Genomic DNA, 25,323 nt, shown 5'->3' with positions numbered 1-25,323 from the left:
CACAGGGGTTGCTGCCAATAGCATCGCTGTACAGCGACCTAATATCACTTTAGCTCCCTTTTCTCCGCCATATCCATCCCGTGCTGCGGAGATATGTGCGTTTTGGGAAGGGCATTGGTCTGTCGATCCCCTGTCGATGGTCTGGCAATCATACCTAACGAGGCAGAGGCTCAACCTAGATTAGCGAGACCCTGATCTTTTTAGACCCTGCCTATCATTAGAAGACTTGGCCCTGGCTAGTCCGTTGGACCTCGTGCTCTGCCTTCCGTCGAGATGTCTCCCCGCTTTCTAGTGCTCTCCATTGCAGTTGTTAGTTAGTCCTCAAATGCAGTGTAACCTCGTATTGATCTTGGGTCTTTAGGAAAGCGAGATGAGGAAGGGGGGTTAACTCGATGTCGACCAATTTGAACAACAAAGCGGCAGTTGCACTGCCTCGGAAATTAGCATTGCAGAGTCCTCACCTTCCCATCTACCATCTACGCCAGAGTACTAGCTACTGAGAGGTTTCATCCGTGATATAATCGGTTAGTAACGCGCGGAACCATACGAGGAATTTGGCTGGGCATGAGGAGAATGGCACGAGCGGGCTCTTGGTAAACCGAACAGAATGCAGAGGCGAAGTTATAAATACTTCTCGTTCCATCGTCTAGGAAGAGTCAGGCCTGGTTGCTCTTGAGTACTTTCCCTGTCTCTCTCTTTGTGGAAGTGCTTGGACATAGCAAGATGTTCCGGCCTACCCTGACCATAGCCACCTTGTGGCTTCTTTTCCACCTTGTTCCTGCATTGAACATATCTCCTCCTACTTCTGAACTGATTCGCCTCCCCCGTGATCTATGGGACACCGAGAGCATCACAAAGAGGGATGATGGCGTAGGCTCAATTGTGCTCTCAGACCATGAAGAATTTAGATGGGCCTCTACGGACAGTAAGACTTTGCTCCCGCCCCCACACAACCAATACTGACCGACTCTGTAGCGCCGCATGAGAAAGCCGTCGTTGTCAGCATGGTAGCATACTCCAAACAAAACGAGAAGATCCTAGACATGGACCGCTTCGCCTTTGCCCTCGAGTCCGCCAGCTGCAATGCGGAAGATATGCACATCAAGTTCAAGCATAAGCTCATCTACCAGGCGGCCAAGATTGCCTGGCAGTGGGTGAACTACAATGACCTGCGCTCCTTTGTGCTCGTACCGAGCTGGAAAGGCTGTGGCGCGGATAAATCGCATGATCCGTTCGTCGTTAGCAGCGTCACGTTCGATGACAAGACGCAGCGTGTCAACATGGTAGCGACACAGAGTACCTGGAAGAAGGTCATGAATACTTTTGTGCTGGATTTCGGCGAGGTCGTGCTTGGTGGTGATGATAAGACTAAGCGCGATATCATTCCTGATCTAGACGCAAAGTTCCGTTTGGATGTTGGCGCTACGCTTCCCCAGCAGATCTTCAAATGGCAGGTGAACCGTGGTGTTCTCAATGCTAGTGTTACTGCCAACTGCAATGAATGCGGTACATCAGGCACACTCGTGTTCGCTGGCCATGTTGAGGCTAGTCTCGGCTGGGATGGGTTCGAGGTCGATAAGTTTGAGATCTCTGTCCGGCCTGAGGGCGTCCAGGCACATGTTGGTCTAAGCCTTGACTTCCTGGGCCACCTTGACTACTCGTCCTTTGTTCGGCCGTCGCAAGAGTTTGAGATCCTCGAGATCCCTGTCTCAGGCTGGAACATTCGAGGGATCTTTGAGTTTGGTCCACGCATTTTGCTCAATGCTGGGTATTCAATTGACTACATCGAGGGTGTGGCGTCTGTGGGTACCGGGATTACTGCGCGGATCCCTGACACGGCAATTGCAAAGCTCGATCTCCTGGCTGAGGATTCGGTTGAGGTGAGCGGATGGGCGCCGGTAATCGAGACGGACCCCTTGGAAGCCCAAGCCCAGATCAACGCCCAGGCCACGCTGTATACTGAAATTGCGCTATCAGTCAGCTTGACTGTTCTAGGTACATCCCCATTCAGGTGAAATGCATCGTTAGTATTTGCTAATTGCGCAGACGATAATGGCTTCGGAGTTGATATCGCACTGAAGGTTCCTGAGGTCACAGTTACAACATCTGCTGGTGGAAGTAAGTACCTTCTCGCCATAGTGTGGTGACATTGACTAACATCATTCAGACATCAACGGCTTCTGTGAAAATGACCCTGACCCATGGGGTATTATGGTCGAGGCGACAGTGGGAGCCAATCTTGCACTTGAAGGCTGGAAAGAGCTCGACGGAGACAAGGATAAACTCTTTGGCGTTGACCTCTTCGACAAAGATGACCTCTACGTCTTCCCCCAGTTCTGCTTCTCCTTCGGTGGCTTGAGCGAAGGCTTTTGCCTGGCTGAGGAATCACCCGAGGAGGACGATGACGATGACGATGATGATGACCGCCTTGCAGGTAGATCTCTCAATAGTACGGACAGTCACCTGCTTGCCCGACAAGGCCCCATGGGTGACCGCACAGTCAAGCTCGACTGCGATAACAAAGGGGAGCATGCCTGGCCGGTACTGGAATACCCGCAGCCAGCGACTCTTAGAGAAGACGGAAGTATCCCGATTGCGAAGCCCAGTGTGCCGTGCCCCAAGTCGGAGAAGAACTGCGAGATCAAAGACGCCGATATCACGCTTATCTGGGATGATATGAGCCAGCGGTCAATTGTGGAAAAGGACAACCGCGATTGGTTTCAGACAACGAGACAGAAGAGATGGGACGGTAAGCCTTCTTCCTGCCCTCCGAACCCAGAAGGTTCCTGTAACGAGAAAAAGGCTGACAACTGTTGAAAGCCGAGCATATATACGAGGGCAACTGGATAGCCAAGTACATCACGCACGTCGCGGAGGTCGCCGGATGGGTAAATGCTGCTGGCGCAGGATGTCATGCCGATGTTATTACTCTTATCAACGCACCACCAGCCGCTGACAACCCCACACCTGAAGGCGCAGATGCTCCGGACAAGGTGAGCAAGGCGTTGATGCAGCAGCTGGCGACTATTGCAACCTATGAAGACCGAATCGCGATTCTTCAAATGACCCAAAACACTATGAAGTTCCGAGTAATACCCTCACTGAACCACCGGCATAGAGATGCACAGCTGACCATATTTTAACTAGATGTTCAATGGAGATAGCCTCATCGCTTACTTTGAGAATGACGAGGACAACAGTACCCCGAAGCCCGTTCCCAATAACCATGGCAGGAGGTCGTGTGATCTCGCCCGAATTGTCACAACTTGCAAGTACATGTATAATGAGCACATCCTGGCGCGAATGAACACCACCGTTTTGGCCATTGAAAGTGTCCTGTGCGCTGATTCCCATCCCTCATTAGCGGGGAACACACGCTAACAAGTTATTTAGGAAAGCCATGGACGAAGATGAAGCAATTCCAAAGCCAAAGGACAAACCCGACTTCTCCTTTGTGAAGGAACACCGAGTATTCTTCGAAAAAACCTGGGTCGCGGGATTTGAGCATGCTCAGAAGGAACTGTACGAACATGCAGAGTGGCTGAGCAGGCAACCCGGTGCACAAGCGGAGCTTGGCCCTGATATTTGGGACGATATTACCGAGCTTGCCAAAAATGACCCTGACATTCTTTGGGACTTTTGTCCGGAAAGGCACCTCGACACATGGCTGACGCCATTGGAGTGACTGAACTAAGTCGGGAGTGACTTGACAGTGGTGGTTGGCGATTCTGGATCTGGCATATGAACCCTTGAAGTGCTATTTCTTGCGAAATACTCTAATAAAGTCCCAGTTTCAGCATCTCCCACGGTAGTCAATATGTGAACTTAAAGGCAGTCTGCACTTTGCCATGACGGCACCCTAGGGCTATAAGGTTGGCACTATGATTGATGTAAGTTGCAAGCGGCACGCTAGACAGTATAAAGAGCCATTCCTCGCGATCGTCAAAAGAGTCATCATAATAGTATTCTTACCAACCGGCTTCACCTATGGAGGAATATACTTCTGCCTCCATCCCTCTGCAAACGCGCGGATGCGACGCAAGGACATGCCTCCAGTGCGGACATACCTCGACCACTTCCAGCGCCTGCATGCGGAGTTGATGTCAAAGTTTCAGCATCACGCCAATCAGGATTGAGGGCTGGGTACATAAGGAACTGGAAATATGGCCACATTCAATTAAAGGGCGGTTCATGCCAACGGTTCACAATCTTGTTTGCGGCACTTGAGCATGCCTTGGGTTGTCTGGTCGCTACTTCGAGACCAGGTTGAAGAGGCTGGGTTAGTGAATGACGCGGAGAAACAGGCGTTTGCCCGGGTCATTTCGAGGGTGTGTGACCATCAAGTCACTGAGCGGGGATTAGCGATGGTCTGATGGGGTATGCGATATGGGTTATTAAACAAGAAGCAAGCGATAATATCGCCTGGGGCAGATGTTGAGGCTGGAGACGATGTAGTCAAGGCGTCGACAGATTCGCTCACTTGGATCCTCGAGGAGGGAAAAGTCGTGCGGCCTCCGCGTTCGATCAAGGGCCACAGGTCTATTCTGATTCTTCTGGTAAAGCTGCCAGAAAAATTCTGGACCCTTTTGGAAATTAAGTCGAAGACGGAGTCGATCTTGAGCAGCCAGAGGTACTGGCAGCTTATGCATTTTCCGGATGAACTATTGGACTAGGCTAGACATGTCGTTCACATTGTTAGAAATCGGCTATTTTTGAGAGGCGTATACATTCTGGGTCTTGATCCTACGCTTTCTGTCTGTCTTCAGGTGGCCTTTGTGGTGTGTATTGAGCCATCGCCCTCTTGCAGCAAAGTCAACCCAGCAGTAATATCTTTCCTGCAAAGTTTGACCCACAGTGCTCGGTTGGCGGAAGTGGGCCTCCCTCATATACGAATACGACCAAATTCTTCGCGGTGGCAGTGCAAACCGCAAGGCTTGCGAGTTCTGTGACGTACAAATTCTCCAAGTCCCCGGGAAGTGGTCCCTGCAATCATCTAGCATTCGTGACCTGATGTCGCCAGACGAAGTTCCAATTCATATCCCTGAGAGATATCTCCCGGCGTCCGCCACCGCTGATAGCTCGGACCTTCCCAGGCGCCAAGGAAAGCGCAGGCTACTCCTAGTTTACATCCATGGTTTCTTGGGGTCGGAGGACAGTTTTTATCAGTTTCCGAGAAAAGTCCATGACCTACTGACGGTCTCGCTGGCCGGGACCCATGTTGTTTACACCAAAATATACCCGCGCTACAAGACCCGGAGACCTTTATACGAGGCTCGAGATGATATCAGCCAGTGGTAAGTGATTTCCCTACCTTCCAGCAGAACCATCCCTGGTGTTTCATTTTCCTCATACCGTCTTTCAGGTTATCTCCGCACGAGGCATCGGACTTGGATGTCATACTCCTCGGCCACAGTCTAGGGGGTCTTATCGCTGCAGAGGTTGTCCTCATGACGTCTCACACGGCCTCTGGTCAGAGTGAAGGCAAACAGCTGAAACATAACATTGCTGGCCTGGTAGCCTTTGATGCACCGTTCCTTGGACTTCATCCACGCGTTGTTGGAACGGGAATCGGCAGGTTATTTCATCGCAAAGCAGATAGAAGCAGTGGAGGCGAAGATCGGGAAAACGCCATACGCGACATAATCGACAGCGAGGACGCAACATTCAACCCGGCCTTGACCAACGACGTGAATAAGCCTCGGTGGAAAGGTTGGGAAGGAGCGCGCCATTTCTTTGACAAGAATTCCCGCCATTTATCCCGCTCGGCTCTCCAGTACGTATTCTCATACTATGACCATGCCGGATGCCTGAACGATTACTTTGGTCTCGTAAGACGACACAAGAGACTGTGTCGCTTGGCCGAATTTCCTGGTTCTAGTTCGAGCGGCGGGCGGCTCCGGTTCGTCAACTATTACACGACTGCCTACCCTGTCAAGAAAAAGTTGGACAGTGGCATCGACACAGAAAAGAGACACTGGTATTAAAAACAGCTTAACTGTCGCGAGTCTATGGAACTACATGAGGACCTCACAGAGCGTCGACATTCTACATCGGCGATACCCGGCCGGCGAAAGACGGGAACTGACACCAACTCCTTTCACTCGGTGGGAAATCAAAACACAGATGAACGTGGAAGCAGACGCCATGATTCAAGTTCTGGTTCCAGATCAGGGGGCCGACACTTCTGTTTTGTTTCGGATGAAGCCTGCAAAAAGCAGCTGTGGGTTCCGCTTTCCATGGAAGGCATGGATGAAATCACTGCCCATCAGTCCATGTTCCTTCCTCTTGGAATATACTACGAGCAGCTAGTTGCAGATATCGTGGCACGAATCAAAGACTGGCTAGTATGAGAACATCTCAAAATAGTCCAAGGCGCACAAACAACTCTAAAACAGGATGATGTCGACATCAAGCGTTCGCTCCACCATCCACGGCCCAAGTTGCCCCAGTGATATATGAAGCCTCATCGCTCAAGAGAAAAGCGGCGACGTTGGCAACCTCTGGCGCATCCCCAAGGCGTCCCAGTGGTACATCTGGTGCAGTACCTTCAGCGCCACTTTCTTCGTTGGCTTGAAGCATTGGGGTATTGATTGGGCCACTAGAACGAATTACCTTAGTTTCGATCCTCATGGTCTCTCCGTTTGAGGGTTTGGAACTTACGGTAAAATGGCATTGACTCGAATCCCTCGTTTGCCCGCCTCGATTGCCGCGCTCTTGACCATGCCAATCCCTGCGTGTTTACTAGCACTGTAGATAGCGCCCTTGGAGAACCCACGTTCGGCAAACATACTGGCCGCGTGGACGATACTCCCCGGCTCCTCTAGCAGACCCGGTTTGAGTGCTTCGCTGAGAATGTTGAAGGCGCCGCGGACATTAACATCCATGATAAAGTCGTACTCTTGATCCTCGATTTCCCAGATTTGTTCATGGCCTAGTCTGTGACCTGCGACTCCTGCGAAATTCGCAACGCCATTGATTTTGCCGAATCGTTTCTTCGTTGATTGAAAGAAGGATGCAACAGCAGGACGGTTTGTGATATCAACAACGCTTGCAAGCACTCTGCTCTTTTGGTCATTGTTGAGACCCTCCACGACCTTGGATAATCCAGTCTCGTTTGTATCACAGAGACCTAATTGTGCTCCACGGGCCAGCAAGAGGGTAGCTGTTGCCAAGCCCATTCCGGATGCACCTCCAGTAATAATAAACACTTTCCCTGCGACTGATGTAGTAGTCATGGTTGTGGTGATAAAGGTTTGAAGTAGTGGACAAACTCTGCTTGACTTGTTCTCAACGGTCCTATTTATCATGGGCATGAGTGGAGTCGTTGCAGACCCTGGTCTACAAAGTACTCGCGACAGAGGAGCGGAGCATAAGCATACTCCAAAGCCTCAAGCCTCAACCGTACATTGGTGGCCGCCGTGAATTACGAAATAATGAGATCTTGGGTGTGGCGACTTGTGGGCAGCCAATCAGGGCGCTAATGCAACCTGCTTATGGATGAACCATGGTGAGCATTTGAGATCCAGCCCATTCAAGAGTCAGGTTCATGGCCGAGTATGTCATGTATGTATATACCGTTGGTAGTACTCCGTCATACGATGCCAAGAGGGCCTCCAACGCAGCTTACCCTTGGTGACCTTATTTTAGTTCTCATCCCTTTGCCCAGGGAGTTCTGTCACGCCAGACCCTAGGCACATAAGCTTTCGATGCTTTCTCTCGAGGTGAGCGTGGTTCAACTACCCTGTCTTGACCTCGTCCCCTTGTCAACCCTTGAGATGGATTGACAATTGTCGCAGTCCCCCATTGTTCGAACTGTCAGTCAGGAATGGACTCGGGAGGCGTTCAGCACAAGAAAGGAAAACCAACAAGTGGATTCCACGTGATTCTTGCTTGTGGGGCGAAGTCTTTGGACTGCTGGTGTTTAATTTGCTGAATAGTTTATGCTCTGATTGGTTGCCTCCAGCTGTCGTTCCGAAAATCGCCACAACTCACCAGTCTGTGGACTTTGGACTGGGTGTCGATTGAATCGGTGTTGATACGGCGGGAGATGGCTTTATGCGGCTATAATACGCCTGCGCATCATCTCCATTCTCCTGGAGCTGTAAGGGTGTCTTGGAAAGAAGTTCGTCGTGGTAGTAGGTCAATTCTTCGCCAGAGAACTGAGTAGAGGGTATGTAGTACACCAACCAAATATATATCTTCAACCCAGTGGCTAATAACATGTGACCAACAACAACAGGCCGACTTCCAGGTGGTTTCTTCCATCCTAGTCAATTGTATTTATGCTCAATACTTGTTTATAGATGTCAAGTTTCAATCCTTGTTGCTAAATGCTCCTGACGCGCTGCCACAACATCTGAGAATGATTATATCATCAATGCCAAGACCTGGTGTCAACAACAACAACAGAACACTGACGCGTCTGCCAACCGCGTTTACATTCAATGTCACTATTTGGTCGGCTGAAGAACGAAGCAATCTGCCTGCCAAAGCAAGGTTGGCTACCCCGGGACTATGTACAGTTGGCCATTACCAGTCAAAAGAAGGAGAATCATCCTACGCCCCGTTCGCCGGCTGCCTGTAAACGACCCCGTCAATTGTTGTGGTCAATGTCCCATTCGCATTGAAGACGTTCGTCATCGCATCGATCGATAGCTGGAACCCTCCCGGTCCTGTCTTCTTCGTCGCACGGACAACCCCCGTGCCGACCAAGTCAGAAGTCCAGTCCACGTGGCTCATCCACGGGTTTGTCGGATTGGGCGTGGAGGTCACAGACTCAACCCCGTTGATAACATGTTCACCGTCATCAGAGTAGTTGTCGTACTCGACGGAGATGGTCGTGAGGGCGCCAATGCTTGGGTTTTCCACAAACGTCGCGTTGGCAGTGCCGCTGACTCTGCCTCTGAGGGTATACGTCCCCGGGGGAAGGGCGTACTCTTCTGGGTACTCTGAACCAGGTGGGAATGGGATAGCCCACGGGATGAAGTCGGGAACGTCAAAGACCGGGGCTGGCTGGGTAGGTTTTCGGTTCTTCAGGCGAGCAAGCATGACACGGTACACACGGCCTCCTTGGGCAGTCGAGGTCGGACAGGGGAGCGGGTTCACACCGCCGCATGCGGGTGCAGTGACCAGAGCCTGCCAGTAGACAATCTTCGTGCCGTCGTAAGAGAATGCCGGATCTGCACGGCCGTTCCAGTTGGGATCACTCCCGGCATTGACTTGCTGGCCAAAGTAACCCCCTCGGTCGCCATATCGGTCGATCAGGATGGGCTGGAAGAAGCGCCGGTGATAGTTGTTTCGGGTCGAGGCAGCCGCCATGACTGTCACTCCATCAATAAGCGGCGGAATGCCTCGCATCCCAGCCATCCACATCTGACGGTCTGAGCCCCGGGTATCCATGACGCAGAACCAGTTGTTGTCGTGCGAAAACGCGACCGGGTCGGCGTATTCAGGGTGACTGGTTATGCGACGGACTTTGCCGGTGACAATGTGAACTGCGAAGATGTCGTGGTTGTTGGCCTCGCGAGTAGGCCCAATATACAGAATCTCATCCCCAGCGCCACTGAACCCTCGCAGCTCGCCAATCCGAATGGCTTCAGGGTGTTGCTCAAGCTCTCCCTGGTCGTTAACCATAAGAGATGCAGGTCCCGTTGTGTCCGTGAGTAGATTGACGTCGACAAGGTCATATCGTGGAGCTCGAACATTGCCGGAAGACGGATTCGGGTTGAATTCCAGCCGGCCAAAGTACGTATTCTGACCGCCGTTCGCAGTGAATGAGCTCCATCCCATGTGGACATCATCCGGATGAAGCCGCATCTCTCGCGGCACACCTCCGGCTCCGGACCCGTCTGCGGCCACTGGCCAGAAGATCGGATAGATGAAAGTATTGTTCGGGGTGCAAGCATCGCTGGATAAGAGGGCATCCCCGCAGTCAATGATATTATGACCCCAGAGCGCTTTGGTCCCACTCCGAGCAACATGTGGATAGTCCCGCTCGGGGTCAAGGGACTGAGCATTGCCAGCAGGAACGCCACAGGTTAGGCATTTCCACGGGTCACCGTTTGGAAACGTCTTGCCGTTGGTCTTGACGAGGATGAGCTGCTCCCCGGTGTAGATGCTCGCAGGATCGGGAGCGTTGGGGGCACCGATAAACTCGAGATTGACGACAACATGGTCACCGTCCGGGGTGAAGTCGCCGGATTGGAAGTCGACAAAATCCTGACCGATGCAGCCAGTTCGGCGGGGATTGGCGTTCCTCGTGCACGCACCAACTGCATCGCTCGAGATGACGGGAGGGAGAGGAAGCTCAACAACGTCGATCGGTTCGGGACGAGGCGGCTTTGGCACTCTTTGCCCGGAGGTTGCCTGGGAGAGCAGCAAAGCCACAGCAGCTACTGGGAGAAGGGCCATTTTCCTTTGTCTGTAGAAAGGTGTTTTGCTTGTAGGCTTGCGAGGGATCTCCAGAACCTGGGGCTCATCCTTCTTTACATAGTCTTCGTCATCCCCCGCCAGACGATCATATGCCAGCCACATCGGAGGTCGGTTATTGAAGTTGTTTGTGGGGTTATTCACAGATGCCGATCGCTCTGCGATACACCGAGCGACGCACACACAAGATACCCAATCGGCAATGCTTGTACCGAAGACTTGAGGCTGTATAAGGTCGTATCTGAATAATTGTCGTCTGCAAGTTGGTCACGGGCACAGATGGCAGTTGGCAAGAGCCAGCCACATGTGGAGACCCTTAAGGGATGAGCCAATAGGAGGAATTTTGCGTATTCGTGTGCCTGGCCTGATCCGGAATGGTTCACGAGGCTCCGCGCAACTTCAGCAAACTCCCTTTATACGCGGGGTACCCCAGAGCCAGAGCGAGAGCCATTCATCGCAAGCTGCAGTATACGAGGAACGAACGAATGCCCTCTCGCCGCACCCACTCCAAATCCCACCACGGCTGCGACCAGTGCAAGCAGCGGCGGATCAAATGTGACGAGGTCCGCCCAACGTGTGGATCCTGCCGGAAGAAAACTCTGGCATGTGTTTTCAAAAGTGTTGGCCCGGTGCTCGCCTCGAATCTTCCGAACCTCGCTACAGACATTGTCCGAAGGGATCAACCGCCTTCGCTTCCTCTACAGGATCTGGAGCTCATGCACCATTGGCACACGGCTACTGTGGATACTCTGGACAGCGCAAAGCCTCTGCAAGATGTCATCCGTATTGCGATGCCACACGAGGGTCTGAGGAATCCCTTTCTCATGCATAGTATCCTGGCTGTCGCCGCGGTTCATCTCGCACACTCTACCCCGGCCGATCGTCGACAGGGATACATTGAAACAGCAATGATGCACCACAACAGATCTCTCGCCCTCTGTGCCCCCTTTGTGAAGAATATTACCCGGCAAAACTGCCACGCCCTCTTCGCCTTTTCCTGCCTTGTTCCAATCTTCGTCTTTGCCTCGCAGACGTCACGGATGTCGCCCCGCACCCAGAGCCTCGCTGAGGTGGTCGAGACGCTCAAATTAATCCGCGGCATCTCGTCCGTTGTGGAGCAGGCGAGACCCTGGATCGAAGAGGGTCCAATGCATCCTTTGCTACGTGTCGGCAAATTCCATCATCCGAGCGAAGTAGACGAGCAGCATGCCCAACGTCTGTATTCGAAGCTCCAGACACTCGAAGAAAATCTCCTTTCGCCAGTGACGGAGGAGTCACTCACTCGGAGGGATATCCCCCGTGATGCAGTGCAGTGGCTTCGGCATATGCTGGAGATCTACATCGACACCGGCGATTCGAGGGCGCTCATGGCGTGGCCGGTCCTGGTTGACGCTGCGTATTTTGACCTGTTGCTGCAGAAGGAACGGATCTCCGTCCTTATGCTCGGATTGTTTGGATCTTCACTAGAGGTTCACCCGCAACGGTGGTGGCTGGATGGGACAGGGCAGGGCCTGGTTGCTCTTGCTACGGAGAATCTGTCGCTGGCGGATCGGGAGATACTTTCGAGCAATTTGTCGATAGCGAAATGATTGTCATCTTTGGCGAATGCCCTCTCACACGAGTCTTGGTAATGCTTAATCGGCATACCACTGCCTGATCTTAGAAACTTACGCTACGGTTCGAGTTGAGAAGACAACACAAAAAACGCTGGATGGTATTGCTGCTCGTACTAATTATTCCCCCGAATTGGAGCGCAGAAACAAACCCAATCCGCTGATATCGATAGAGGAAATGACAGGAGAGGAACGACGAAGGCTTGGCTGAGGGCAAACCAGGGCTATTGAACAAGGCACACGGTATTGGCTCGCCGAACAGTGTGATATTCCGCATTGAGCGAACCCTCACATTTCCGAAAAGATGCGCCGCTTACTGGCCCTCCTCCCTCGTCGCCTGGGCAAGTCTCTGCGTTGCGGTCTCGGTCTTATGGAATCTCCACGGCTTGATCTTCCTCTCGAATAGCTCATCCAATTCGGCTGCGGAGCGTCTAATACTTGTATCAGCATTGAATTGTATCGAAGAAAGAGTAGAAAAGAAACGAATGAGACATACCCAGCAGTCTCTGGAATCAAGAACCACATTCCAATGGCAAAGGGGGCACCAAAACCGGCATAGAACCAACCAGTCTTGAGCCCCCAGTTCCATTCATTTTTATTGGTCATGTAGGGAACCAGGACGTTCATAATCACACCCACGACGCAGGTGGACGCGGCGCCGAAACCGGCTGTATACGGGCGGAGACGCTGCGATGAGATCTCGCCAATGTATCCCCAGCCTGTGGCACCGTTGGCGGCGAGACCGACATCTGAAGGTGTTAGGATACTGTACACATTCTGCGGGGGAAACACTTACTCCAGAAACACGCAAACAGGATGAAGATGTATGTCGAAGCTTTGACCTGCGGAGCGACTCCGATGATTCCGATGGCGATGCAGGACAGCCAGGACAAGGTCGTTCCACTGCAAGCGAGGATCCTCCGGCCCGTGAAATCAACAATGGCGACTAGGACGAGCACAGTTCCGATCTGGATAGACGAGGTAATCACCTTGACACGGAAGGGGTCGTCGATGCCTGCCTGCTGGAAGAAGTAGGTGCCAAAGGAGCCGAACAGGGTCAAGCCGATGAATTGCTGCGACAGGTTGGTCCACAGTGAGATGAGCGTGCGCAGTCCGTTTGTGCCGCGGAAAATCTCGTACCAGTGCTCCCTGTTCTGTTCGACTGCGAGAGCGCGTTCGTGTTCGGCTACCAAGACAAGGACCTGCAGTTGGTGGTCCACGTTGTAGTCCTTGACATGGCCGTTGAGCCTCTTGAGGTTCCTTTTGGCGCGCTCGTGCTTGCCTGCTGTAACGCACCAGGCTGGGGTCTCGGGGACCAGGATGTAGATAATCAGCATGATGCCCAGCTGTGCCCACTGCGTGTAGATCGGAGTCAAGTAGTCGGTCGGATCGCTCCTGGAGAGATGCTGCAGTGCCACCTGCGCAAAAAAGGAACCCAGTGTCCACCAAAGACTGTATGCCATCAATAGACCACCTCGAATCCGAGCAGGCGCGACTTCAGCAATATACGTTGGTACCGTCGATTGCACACCACCGACACCGATACCAGCAAGCAGTTTACCAATCAACCACCCTTGCCAAATCCGTGTTGTCGACTCGGCGATCACGCTGCCCACCAGGATGAGCCAGTAGGTATACATGGCTGCCTTTCGTCCGTAGCGACTGGACAGGAAAGAGAGGGAGGTCATGCCGATAATCTGTCCGCAAGACATGATGGAGCTCCAGCCGCTAAGGATTGGAGAGGCGAGGGCAGGAGATCCGTCGGCGGAGGTGTCGGTTGCAAAGCGAGCGACGAATCCTTTGTTTGCGATGATACTGGCGTTGATTCTGCATCTTGTTAGTGCGAGGCTTCGCAATTCCTCAGGAAGGGTGAACGAACCCGATCTGATATCCATCGGTCGCCGCACTAAAGGCCATGGCCATGCAGACGAGGGTGCAGAGCTTGAAGGTTTTGACAGTCTCGAGCACACTGAGTTCCTCGTAACCGGTCATCGCCTGGCCGCGGGTTGCGGCATCGATGGCGGCCTCGTTCTTGATGGGGTTGTCATCGTGGCTGGCTTCGACGTGCTCAACGCCCTGGGGCTTTTCTGCCGGGCGTGTATCCATTTCAACAGACTGAACAGATGAAAATGCGAACAAGGTTGAGGTCTGCGTACTACCACAGATGAAAGCGTCTGACGGAAACACCAGGCTTTAAGACCTACCGAGGTCGCCCCTTCTGGCATAATTCTCACCGAGGTGGCTTGATCCTGTGAGCGTGGCTGTCTCGAACAACCGCCGTCGCTAACGCCGCTGGACAATACGCTTCATCTAAACAGGTCTGGCCCAAAGGGAAGGAGGTCGTCAATCGCCGACATCCTCCGCACTTTCTGCCCCAGGGGCATCTGACAGCCACGGCGGGTCTCTTTGCTGGGAAGGAAGATGGATGTGGAATCGGGGTAGCACCTACCGAATCAAAAGCCGATCCGACAAAAGCTTCTGTGAAGAAGCTGGTCTGCTGATGCCCGGGGGTTTCGATTGGGAGTCGGGGATATTGTCGGGGTCGAACGTTATACCGGATCGAGTAAGGTGAACGATAGGGAGGCGGTCGAGATCGTACCCCAGGATGAACGGTGCGGGGGTTGGTGCTTAGCTGCTCTGCCTTGGGAACAGCTTACGGGGATTTGGCTGCCATCTGGGCAGTTTTACTGGAGCGAGCGAAAGAGCGAGGGCACCCGTTCAGCCTAATGTCGCATCACACTCCCCCGGATATGCGGGGCCTGGACCCCAGTCCGTACCCATGATCGAATCATATTCTTCCGGTTTCTCCGGTATAAGAGGGACCCGGGGATACTTTTCGGAGGTTATCATTGGTCGAGCTAGTCGTGGTTGCTTCTCTGTCCATGGGAAGTACGCAACACAGCAAGAGTCTACCAGACAATTCTGCTCCTAGGCGAACCCAAGCGAGTGGCAGTGACTATGATCGGGAGTAGAAGTAGTGGAAAAAAAACATGTGGCAGTTCTCGCAATAGAGAGCGATCAAAGCTCGGTAAGACCAAGGTAAAGGCAACCAGGGTTCTTAGGCCAGTGATGGAGTATAACGACGATCCTTCACGGGACTGGCCCCAACGTACGTGCCTAAGTCCCGAGGGGAGGTTCTGCCAGGGCTGTCGAGCTTGGAACTGCAGCATGCAATGTTGTTACAGAGCCAGGGCCATGGTTATGCCAGGAGCGGGCATGCTTGATCTCACGAAAGCTCAAATCGCAGCTAAACAACCTCTTGTTTATAGTTGACGATCCCCACTAGGATAGAGCAAGCTTCGGGAACTACTTGTCCTGGTGCTACGGGGGAAGGTTGTTGATGAGTAGAGAACGAGTACATTGCCCTGCGAGGTGCTATTATATTTTAATGGGCTTCACTACCGTGCTCACAATGGATTGTGTTCTCATTGGAACAGTAAATAGCATTCCTCTGCTATTGCGCAGGAAATGGGCACATCAATAAGCGCGCCCATCCCATATGTCCAAGTATGGAATGATGCAATAGGGGTTGACACCATATTGGGCTGCCAGCTGCACGGGACGAACTATCAATCATTCTCTCTGCCTGCTCGGGTCTGTTTCATCCAGAGTTTCACGAGCCCTATACCTGGAATCCTCCCTGTCTTTGTCGAAAATCCGAGCGACCTCCTCCAAAGGAATACCTGCCCTGTGTCATTAAAGGATGATGATTGGTTTCGCATTGCTTACCTTTTGTCTCTGGAAACACAAGGTAAAATGTCAACACCTCCATCGCTAGAATCACGATGTAGACAAAGTAATACTTCTACCTGATTGACTCAAGGCCAATGGGGTTGACATATTGGTTGACAGGACTCGCAATCGAGATAAATGACCAGCAAAGGGCAACCCCTTTTGCACGAATATGATAAGGAAGGATCTCTGTGGTATACGTCATGACCAGGCCTGGAAAAGCCCAGCCGATGACCCGTTGATAAGAAATATCATGGCGATGACCGCTTTGCCCGCGTTGGCGTCGCCTTGCTCCGTGTTAACTGCCGAGCAACTGGACGGTGTTAGATATGAATGGAATGGAAATGTTATCGTAAGGACCCACGCTGTCCAAACGCTGAACACGATGGGTGGGTTAACCCGACGACGAGGAGCGGTGCAGCAGCTTCGCTGATGTTGGAGCTGCAGACTCTGTTAATTCAAGCAGCGAGGGAGCCTTGTATTAAGTCTGCCATACCCGAACCCCAACAGCACTCGTCCTCCCATGAACATACCCTTGGTTGTCCCTGGCACAACTGCTGCACATGAGCCATGGCACTCTTGCCTTTATTGTACCGGGTACAAATACCTTGAATTATAGCACCGATGATGATAAACACATTCCCAACTCCCGCCCCGAACTTGCGTCCGTATCGATCGGCGATACAACGGGGCTTCGAGGCATCAGTTCCTAGTCATCAAGGATAAACGAAGGGCGTTACGCCCCGACTAGGATTGCGGCGAGAGAGCCAAACTGAGATGTCGCGCTTATAAGACCAAGTTCCGAGCCCCGAGGATGACCAAAGGCCGCGTCGTGTCAGCTCGCGTCGCTCAACCACATCTGCAGATACTTACAGTCTCTCCGCGCAGGAACTGTCTGAAGACCGTTGAGCAGTGAGGCGTCGTAACCCCTAGTGGTCGTTGCGGAAAAAGAATGGGCATTAGTAGATAAAGCCGGCGCAAGCCAGGATGCCGAATCCAGGAGACTGCTTCCCACTCCAGCGGTGGAGCAGGAGTCGTGGATTTCTGCACATGCTCGACGGCCATGGTCTTCATCGCGGAGTGGAGGACAGGAAAAAGGTGCGAACAAGTTGTTTAGATGATGAGCATGATTCTCCAGTTGCACCATCGATGTCGATCCTAGCTGCTTTATGTAGAAATGCCGGGGTAGGTGCAAGATCCCCAGGGGTAAATCTGGGGTCCAGATGCGGAATAACCTCGACTTGTGGTTTTTCCGTGTGGACAATGGACTCTGTTGGGGCTTACGATCCCCTCCCAAGGGGGAAAACTGGGCAAATTTGGTGGCACTAGCGGAATATCTCTGGCTGGGCATACGGAATAACTACATTGGTTTCATCTCCAACTTGAAGCACTCTAGACTCGACTAAACTTCTGCGGGAAAACATTGACGAGTTTTAGTCACTTCGGGCCTCATTGTCAACTGTGCAGCAACCGCAGACTCCATCCCCAGAGCAGGTACTAAAGCATTACGCCAGCCTAACCGACATGTCGCTGATCTCCCAGCAATATCGCTCTGTTTCTACTTGTTCTGGGAACCCGACCACAACGGACAAACATGTATCGTTCCAAGACATCATGCGACGATGATTGGTCCTTCCATCCCGGAGACGATGTCCAACGCCCACGAAGAATCATCGCCAAATGCTTCACCGCGAATCATCTCAGTGAGCTAACGGAAGAAGAGTGCGAAGTTGCTGGTGCCAAACCTCACAATGGCAAATTGTCTTCTCAGACAGTCAAACTGTACGAGAAAACGGCTGGAGAAGACTGGGCACCTGTGACAACACCGCATGACTGGCGAATAACCCCAGGCCCGAAGCCTGAAAACAGGCCGTATATCGACTCTCCTGATGCCTGGCAAGGGTTCTTTCCGACCAACGTTGGCTACTATCGCAAAGTGTTTGACTTAACCCCGGCGAGATAACGTTGACAGCCAGATTGGATGGCCTTCCAGCAGCCATCGTCGCGATTCCAGTTGTCAAGGGCGGTTGTGCCGATGCCGAAAGCATTCTGGACGAGGCGTCACATCAGTGGCGAATGCACTTTTGGAGTAGTCTAGTGAATCCAGAGATTTTCCAAAATTCCAGACCCCTCATCATGAACAAAGCAGATATCCCCTTGTAATTATTCCGCTCTGATTTCTCCTTTCGTTTGCTACTGCACAATGACGCCGCACACCCATGTCAGTCGCGCCTGCGATGCTTGTCGAGACCGCAAGATGCGATGTCGCCCGGTCAGCCTGGGTGAGATTGATCGGCCTGGGCAATCGGTCGCTTGTCGAGCGTGTCTTGAGCGGAATATCCCTTGCACGTACCAGCGGCCTGTTGCAAAGCGTGGCCCCCTGCCCAAACGGTTGGTCTCCCAGCCGCGGAATAGTCGATGCTGAGTCTCACTGTGTAGAGCCCGACCGAGTCCATCGAGCATTTCCAGCCATCTGAATTTTCGCAGACCTTAACCCGAACTCGACTGGCCACCTTCATCGGATGCGTACGACCTCGATAACTACCCACAACACTCTCCCCATACCTCCCCGCTCGACTCCACCCCCGGAGCCTTCGACGGGCCCAATCCTCTTGAGATTCTGCAGACGTACCGCGGCGACGCGAGCCTCGTATACTGCCTCTGCTCTCCCTCAACATGAGATCTTGTGAACCAAGACTTTCTGACCTATGTGTATCCCTTGATTCCGGCGGCCACACCCCGACCTTCCTTTCCTCATTGGAAGCGCATCGCACTATCCTCATGGCCCATTTGCTTGCCTACAAACCTCAATCTTTGCCATCGTCAACGCCCTACTACCCTCGCGCTTAAAACACTACAAAGCTGTTAATCCAACACATGCGCGCAACGGTGGCATCACTGATAACGTGCAAGCCGTCTTCCGCGCCCATGACGTCTTCGATCTGATCAAGGGCGCAGAGCTCCAAGACGAACCGAGTATGGCATCTTGGGCGACGATGTATTTATTCGGAGCCGCGTATGCATCTCTAAACCTCCTCCATAGGTCCGTTATGTTCTGATCGCGTACCTACGCCATCATGCTTAGCATGAATCTTCATCTCGTCAAGAGCTACGCCGGACTGAACCCTATTGAGACGCAACTGAGGAAGAAGGCCGTGTGGCTGACCTTGACAGGCGTAATGTTTGTATGCGTCTTCCCACATCTTCTCTCCATTATGCATGGTATCCTTTCCTGACACCCATCGCCAGTCACTCGCGGGTATTCGGCACAATGCCTGATCTGTGGAACAGCTGAATGGCACGTCGGATCCGGACAGACCAGTTACTTCCGCTCGAGGTCGACGATGAGTATATCTCGGAAACCGAGACCAAAAAGCAACCGTCAGGAGTGGTATGCCTGACGACGGGCTTCCTTGCTGAGAAGAGGACCTTGCTCGATTTACTTGACTTGGATTATGACCAAATGCCGGAGAGCACCCGCATCGGCAACATGGAATCAGATACAGAGATCAGGGGCTCTTCCTCTGCAAGACAAATGCCTTTAACAACCGCTCCAACCGTCCTCTTGGACCGCATACGAAGGCTCAAGTACAGCCTAGACGATTTCGCCCCATCTCGCGGAACCACATCTCATGATCAAAGCTCACCCCTTCCAAGCGAGCCACGTCACACAATAGCAGAAGAGGTGGTCGAAATCCAAAGAGTGAACGTCTACGTGACCAACTACTGGGCTCAGAACTACCTGATCGATCGTCTCCTATCCCTCTCGTCTGCGCCACACTTTTCACATCAAGAAAACGTACCCAGTACCCTGGACCTCTAGGAACGAAGAGAAGGACTGTGTCGCGAGCTCCTGCAGTTGCTCAACAACTCGGGCCTAGCTCCGCTACAGCGAAATGGTTATGCACTTGTAAGTCCATGCAGAGAACCTCCGATATAACAATGCTGACAAGACAGAGTTACAAAATCCGACAGGTTGCAGCGGCACTTCTGGATTGCCCTGCGGAGCCTGCGGCCTTTTTTGTGCCTCTCCATCGTCGTGTTCGGACACATGTGAAGAGCTTTACGGAAAGTTCTTGTAAAGATAGATGCCGATGCGGCTATTCCTTGAGATAATCATAGGTGCTCTATTATGGAACGCACCAACTTTAGCTTATGAATCGTACCTGTCTGATGCAAGAGGCATATTATACCTGACAAAGACCCTGCTCTTTCGATTTAGAGATAACGTCATACTACGTAGCCAACAATAACTAATACGGACCCCATAATGCTCTATTGCATATCCTCGCAACATCAAATGATGTTGAGATATATATCACGGAACGACACCAGACAGGGGCAAAGGATTTTGATTTCAATATCTATGCTGGTTAACGTTTCCAAGACGAGCTAAGATCGATCTAACCTAGTATTCATCTTTGCTTGTCCAAAGGTGTTGAAGAGTACCTCCTATCACAGATAAGCAGAGCGGTGCTCATCAGCGGTGGTGGGGAAGCGATGGTCCCAAGTACGTAATACGGACCCCACGCTGGGGCTGTGACCCAATCCCAATTATTCCGATTTCCCCGAGTGAGGGGCACTCGCTGGAACTCTAATTGGCCGCGGTCCAGGCCCAAGAATCATTTTGGATGCCTTCTCCAACGCGGGGCTTTTTTCTTGGGGAACATGTGCATGCGAAACTCGCCCACATCGATGATGATACATCGGACGATGATGCACCGAGGGGAGCTTACCCCAAGCATACCCCCTCATGCTTCACGGGTTGACTATAATTGGAGCCGGAGGTAGGGACAGGAAGAACAGAGAGAAACAGAAAACATCCGACACTTGCCTGCTCTCATCATGGTGCGAATCGCTCAAGTTCAGTTTGAGCACTACCATTCCCCCAACACACTGGGAGTCGAGGAGACGCGCCCTCGAATCTCCTGGAAATTCGAAAATCATCACATCGATTTTGCTCAAAACGAATATGAGATCGAAGTCTCGGACATTGCGTGGGATTCGCAAACCAGAGTCTTGTCGAGCACGAAGCGGACGTCGCCCGACTCATACCTCGTCCCGTGGCCGCACACGGAGACTTTGAATTCCCGACAGAGAATCTCAATCCGGGTGAGAGCCTGGGATGCATCCGGAGAGGTCACAGAATGGAGCGACCGGGCAGTTCTCGAAACGGGACTCTTGACTCGAACCGACTGGCAATGTCAGCGCATTGCCGCGCCATGGGGACCTGGAATTGCCGCACCAGATCCAGAACAGCTCTACCGAAAAGGCTTTGATCTATCCAGGAAAATTGCCAAAGCTCGCCTATACATCACAGCCCAAGGCGTGTACGAGGCCGAGATCAACGGGCAACCTGTAGGCGACCACTTCATGGCCCCGGGGTGGACAACCTACGACGGTCGATTGCAGTACCAGACTTACGACGTTACATCATTACTGCAGACAGGAGCCAACACTGTAGGTGTCCGTGTCGCAGAGGGCTGGTTTTCCGGGCGTATTGGCTTCGCTGGCGGCCATCGGAACATCTGGGGACCTCACACGGCGTTGCTGGTGCAGATGGAGGTGACGACAACCGACGGGGAAGTCACCACGACTGCGTCTGACGGTTCATGGTCAGTCGCACGAGGGCCAATCCAAAAAGCGGAAATATACGATGGAGAAAAGTACGATGCGACAAGGGAAATCCCAATATGGTCGTCTCCTGGGCTCTCTCTAGATGCAGCCATCTGGTCCCCTGTTCTGGTTATGGACCCTCTTCCTGAGTCAGTGAAGCTCACGGCGGGTTTCGGCGAACCGGTGAGAAGGATTGCAACACTAAAGCCTGTTGCGACAAAGATGACGCCCTCTGGGAAGCTCATTCTGGACTTTGGTCAGAACCTCGTCGGTTATGTCAGGCTGTCGAATATCAACGGGCCAGTTGGACACAAGATCACCCTCTCGCACGCCGAGGTCCTCGAACACGACGAACTGTGCACCAGACCCCTCCGAATCTGCGAAGCGATGGACGAATACATCCTCAAAGGGGAGGGAATCGAATCATACAATCCCAGATTCACCTTCCACGGCTTCCGATACGCACAAATCGACGGCTGGACGGGCGGTGATCTTAGGGAATGCGCCGAAGCAATTGTCTGCCACACGGATATCACGCCCATTGGAGGATTCTCCTCTTCACACGCACTACTCAACAAGCTATACCAGAATATATGCTGGGGCATGCGAGGCAACTTCCTCTCCGTCCCAACCGACTGCCCGCAGCGAGACGAACGGCTCGGCTGGTCGGGCGACCTGGCATTATTCGCACCGACGGCAGTGCTCATCTACGACTGCTTCACTTTCTTGAAGAACTGGCTGATTGACGTCGAGTACGACCAGATGGTCCTCGGTGGTGTGCCGGCCATGGTAACGCCGAATAATACCATTCCGGATCCTGTCTGGTGTCGACGCGTGCCATGTGCGATTTGGCATGATGTGACTGTTCTGGCGCCCTGGGCGTTGTATGAGGAGACTGCGGATACAAGTATCCTTGCGCAGCAGTATAATAGTATGGTGACCTGGATGCGAAAGGTTCCTCTTCAGACTTCGGGAGCGACCCATCTCTGGGATCCGGCTATATTCAACCTGGGAGTAAGTTCACCCACCCCTCCTTTGACGGATAAGTGCTAAGAATGTAGGACTGGCTTGACCCTGCAGCCCCACCGAATGCACCCTGGAAGGGAGCGACAGACGCGAAAATGGTGGCCAATGCGTTCCTGATCCACAGCCTGGACCTTATGTCGGAGATATCTCGAATCCTGAATCAACAAGGTGACCATGCACATTTCACGGCCTGGTCAATAGCAGCAAGACAGGAATTCCAGGACGAATACATCACAAAGACCGGACGACTGGTCTCTGACTCGCAAACCGCCTACGCTCTAGCAATCTGCTTCGACCTGTTGAGCAACTCTCAGCGGGAGCACGCAGGTTCAAGGCTCGTCTACCTCGTCCGAAAAAACGAGTTCAAAATAGGGACAGGTTTCGCCGGAACACCATTCATCTGCGAAGCCCTCGCCAAGGCTGGCCACATCCAAGTCGCGTACGCGATGCTACTCGAAGAATCGTGCCCCTCATGGCTGTATCCAGTAACGATGGGCGCTACAACCGTTTGGGAGAGATGGGATTCTATGCTCCCCGACGGATCAGTCAATCCGGGGGAGATGACCTCGTTCAACCACTACGCTTTCGGGGCGATTGCGAAATTCATGTATGAGCGTGTGGCGGGGTTACAGAGGGTTGAAGCTGGGTGGAGGAAGTTCCGCGTTGCGCCGTCTATTGGGGCGGAATTTAGCCATGCAGCTGCTGAGCATGAGACGGCCTTTGGACGGATATCAGCTCGGTGGGAGACGACAAGACAAAACGGTGATCTTGAGAAGATGGTGGTGCGGGTGTCTGTCCCGTATAGTACCACATGCGAGGTTGTCATTCCAACTACATCCGGGGAGAGGAGGGAAGTTGTTGGGTGTGGAGAGTGGACGTTTGAAAGCGAGTTTAGGAGAGATTACGAGTGGCCGGTCAAGGCTTTGCCGCCAAAGTCGTAGGGAAGAGGCCGATAGGAGGATCTAGATGGATGGCTCGATGTGCAAGCCATGGAAAGATGCAGCAGAAAGCTAGACATTAGGGGTACGCACGTGGTTGTGAGATTAAAGGCGTAGACAAACTGCACAGCTACTGTATACGTCCTACTCCTTCTTCGAGTTGAGGTTGACTATAGTCACGCCGTCTGGGCCATGCTCAAGTAGATAGCGCGTGGTCGATTTACTACCAGCGGGGTTAGCATACTGCACAAAATCATGATTAGGGCAATGGATTGTCTCACCTCCATTTAACGTTCCCAACGATCATAAACTTGCAGGACAGGATGAATGTCTTGACATCCTCCTGAGTCTGCGGTGGAAGCTTCAGATACTCCTCACTGTTGAGGATCTGCGACTCGGATGCGATGAAACGGTCTCGGGACTCGACGAGCTCTTGGATCGTTTCCTCTAGGCCGCGTTGAAAGTTGCGGTGGTCGCCGTGGGCGACTTTGAGGAAGAGGGCATTGTCAATCTGGCCCACGAGCTTTACGAGGCATCAGGTTAGTACAGCATGATGACCAATAGGGTTGGCCCACTCACAGCCTCCTTTTTAAACGAGAAAATATCATTTGCACTGCAGATGTAAGCCAGGGCTCGGCAAAGGCGAGGACATCCAACGTACACGATCACGGAAATCACAGTTTCGCGGAAGATAGACTGCATTGCCTCGCTGTCAATAACCCACGCCGGGACTTTCAGATTGTAAGCATATCTAAGGTGAGCGATGTTGGCTTCTGATTCCAAGGCGGGCGCGATCGGGATGAGAACATACTCTATAGCCAGGATACAGGGGAACATTGCAATGTTGTGCAGGCGGTTCTCAAGATAGTCGTCCCAGGTGGGCAGGCTGGTCATGCGCGATTTCTGAACCTCCCCGACAGCCTCGACGTATTGATATAGTGCATCCGCAAAGCGACGCATAGACACTGTGAAGGAAATCTTAGCGGTCGAGGGCGAGAGGAATGAAGTGGCATGACGATACCCACCGTGTGAAAGGCTGCTCTGCATGGCACTCAAGATGTCTTGCATGCAGCCGGAATTGTGCTGGCCATCCGGAGGCGCTTCAAGATCAGATCTAGGCACCTCGAGGCACCATTTCAGAAAGGCCATTGTGTCCCTTCGACATATCTCTGCTTGTTCGGTATTGGTTTGCAAATCTCCGCAGTCGAATTCTTGGTCTCGTCAGCATATACGTCTGGGGTTGGCTGCGATGCTCGTACCATCGTCCCACATGAACAACTGTCACACTGGAATCAGCGAGGCGCCCCAAGCGTACACAGGTCACACAACGTACCCAAATCATAAATTGTGCAACTATGCGAAACCGCTCAAGGGATGTTTGGCTCCAGAAGTAGCCTGCTTCTTGTACCAGTTCTCCTTTCTTTGCCGCCGTCTTTAGTGTCTCGTGGTGTGGCCACCATCTACGATCCATGTCAGATCTGCAACCCGTGGGGCATGCACCATTGACCATACTTCTCCAAAAAGTCACTGTGAATCTCGTTCTTGACCTGCTCCTCGTGTTCGTGCCGTTCAACATCCCAGTCCGGGTAGAGTAGTGTACAGAGATCCGGAATGTACGCGGTCTGGCCCATGACCGCACGGAGGGTAGTGACGGCCTCTTCTGGGATGGGAATCATGTTGCGGAGGGAAAATTGATTGCGATGAGAGTCAAATGTCTTCAATTCGAGGTCGCGAAGTGGTTTGCAATCCGGGGATGGGGATGGTCAATCCTTTTTATGTTTTGGCCGTAGACATTCACCTAGTGCCCCCAGGGAATGTGCTAGCCGCTTCACTAGTCCTTCTCCCGTCAGCGTCACTGATAGTATTCACCCCGGAGTGCCAGAAAGCCGGGTTCCCTGCGTGTCTTTGCGGTTTCGGGTCTGCGGGTGACAAGAGAAAAGCCGGAGCGGCCCGTGAGTTGCCCCAGCGTG

General features: G+C 52.6%; 10 protein-coding genes across 10 annotated transcripts; 5 read left to right on the top strand and 5 right to left on the bottom strand.

Moving 5' to 3' along the window:
* Window positions 1–723: 723 nt before the first annotated feature.
* BJX68DRAFT_263266 (uncharacterized protein) lies at window positions 724–3,685 on the top strand (the record flags this gene model as incomplete). Its single annotated transcript, XM_071044646.1, has 7 exons — window positions 724–925; window positions 976–1,995; window positions 2,047–2,118; window positions 2,168–2,749; window positions 2,821–3,089; window positions 3,148–3,338; window positions 3,394–3,685. 7 exons carry the CDS (start codon window positions 724–726, stop codon window positions 3,683–3,685), a joined length of 2,628 nt encoding a protein of 875 aa, XP_070902587.1.
* Window positions 3,686–5,010: 1,325 nt separating this feature from the next.
* On the top strand, window positions 5,011–6,350 carry BJX68DRAFT_253136 (uncharacterized protein; the record flags this gene model as incomplete). The annotated part of the gene is made up of 3 exons (XM_071042672.1): window positions 5,011–5,294; window positions 5,363–5,930; window positions 5,991–6,350. The coding sequence occupies 3 exons, from the start codon at window positions 5,011–5,013 to the stop codon at window positions 6,348–6,350; spliced, it is 1,212 nt and encodes a 403-aa protein (XP_070902586.1).
* A 58-nt stretch (window positions 6,351–6,408) lies between these two features.
* Window positions 6,409–7,235, bottom strand: BJX68DRAFT_253135 (SDR family NAD(P)-dependent oxidoreductase; the record flags this gene model as incomplete). Its single annotated transcript, XM_071042671.1, has 2 exons — window positions 6,409–6,598; window positions 6,661–7,235. 2 exons carry the CDS (start codon window positions 7,233–7,235, stop codon window positions 6,409–6,411), a joined length of 765 nt encoding a protein of 254 aa, XP_070902585.1.
* A 1,086-nt stretch (window positions 7,236–8,321) lies between these two features.
* Window positions 8,322–10,680, bottom strand: BJX68DRAFT_229379 (uncharacterized protein). The gene has a single exon (XM_071039024.1). It carries the CDS (start codon window positions 10,531–10,533, stop codon window positions 8,557–8,559), a length of 1,977 nt encoding a protein of 658 aa, XP_070902584.1. The 5' UTR covers window positions 10,534–10,680; the 3' UTR covers window positions 8,322–8,556.
* Window positions 10,681–10,856: 176 nt separating this feature from the next.
* Window positions 10,857–12,052, top strand: BJX68DRAFT_279166 (Zn(II)2Cys6 transcription factor). Its single transcript, XM_071048680.1, has one exon. The coding sequence runs from the start codon at window positions 10,914–10,916 to the stop codon at window positions 12,015–12,017; it is 1,104 nt and encodes a 367-aa protein (XP_070902583.1). The 5' UTR covers window positions 10,857–10,913; the 3' UTR covers window positions 12,018–12,052.
* A 302-nt stretch (window positions 12,053–12,354) lies between these two features.
* Window positions 12,355–14,171, bottom strand: BJX68DRAFT_279162 (putative MFS alpha-glucoside transporter; the record flags this gene model as incomplete). Its single annotated transcript, XM_071048679.1, has 4 exons — window positions 13,921–14,171; window positions 12,838–13,868; window positions 12,538–12,790; window positions 12,355–12,472 (listed from the first exon to the last, which is right to left on the bottom strand). Exons 1-4 carry the CDS (start codon window positions 14,145–14,147, stop codon window positions 12,355–12,357), a joined length of 1,629 nt encoding a protein of 542 aa, XP_070902582.1. The 5' UTR covers window positions 14,148–14,171.
* A 4,897-nt stretch (window positions 14,172–19,068) lies between these two features.
* BJX68DRAFT_263260 (uncharacterized protein) lies at window positions 19,069–19,596 on the top strand (the record flags this gene model as incomplete). The annotated part of the gene is made up of 1 exon (XM_071044645.1): window positions 19,069–19,596. One exon carries the CDS (start codon window positions 19,069–19,071, stop codon window positions 19,594–19,596), a length of 528 nt encoding a protein of 175 aa, XP_070902581.1.
* Window positions 19,597–20,453: 857 nt separating this feature from the next.
* BJX68DRAFT_279160 (alpha-L-rhamnosidase) lies at window positions 20,454–23,631 on the top strand. Its single transcript, XM_071048678.1, has 2 exons — window positions 20,454–22,403; window positions 22,451–23,631. The coding sequence occupies exons 1-2, from the start codon at window positions 20,619–20,621 to the stop codon at window positions 23,354–23,356; spliced, it is 2,691 nt and encodes an 896-aa protein (XP_070902580.1). The 5' UTR covers window positions 20,454–20,618; the 3' UTR covers window positions 23,357–23,631.
* Window positions 23,427–24,725, bottom strand: BJX68DRAFT_191104 (terpene synthase family protein). The gene is made up of 7 exons (XM_071037382.1): window positions 24,613–24,725; window positions 24,379–24,564; window positions 24,165–24,318; window positions 24,015–24,104; window positions 23,933–23,966; window positions 23,635–23,876; window positions 23,427–23,576 (listed from the first exon to the last, which is right to left on the bottom strand). Exons 1-7 carry the CDS (start codon window positions 24,623–24,625, stop codon window positions 23,498–23,500), a joined length of 798 nt encoding a protein of 265 aa, XP_070902579.1. The 5' UTR covers window positions 24,626–24,725; the 3' UTR covers window positions 23,427–23,497.
* Window positions 24,726–25,123, bottom strand: BJX68DRAFT_191103 (uncharacterized protein). The gene has a single exon (XM_071037381.1). It carries the CDS (start codon window positions 25,027–25,029, stop codon window positions 24,826–24,828), a length of 204 nt encoding a protein of 67 aa, XP_070902578.1. The 5' UTR covers window positions 25,030–25,123; the 3' UTR covers window positions 24,726–24,825.
* Window positions 25,124–25,323: the final 200 nt, after the last annotated feature.

The sequence above is a fragment of the Aspergillus pseudodeflectus genome (assembly GCF_044049435.1).
Source record: "Aspergillus pseudodeflectus strain CBS 756.74 chromosome Unknown BJX68scaffold_7, whole genome shotgun sequence".
Lineage (NCBI taxonomy): Eukaryota > Fungi > Ascomycota > Eurotiomycetes > Eurotiales > Aspergillaceae > Aspergillus > Aspergillus pseudodeflectus.
The sequence above is the reverse complement of the archived record's forward strand: the minus strand, read 5'-3'. Positions and strand labels throughout refer to the sequence as shown.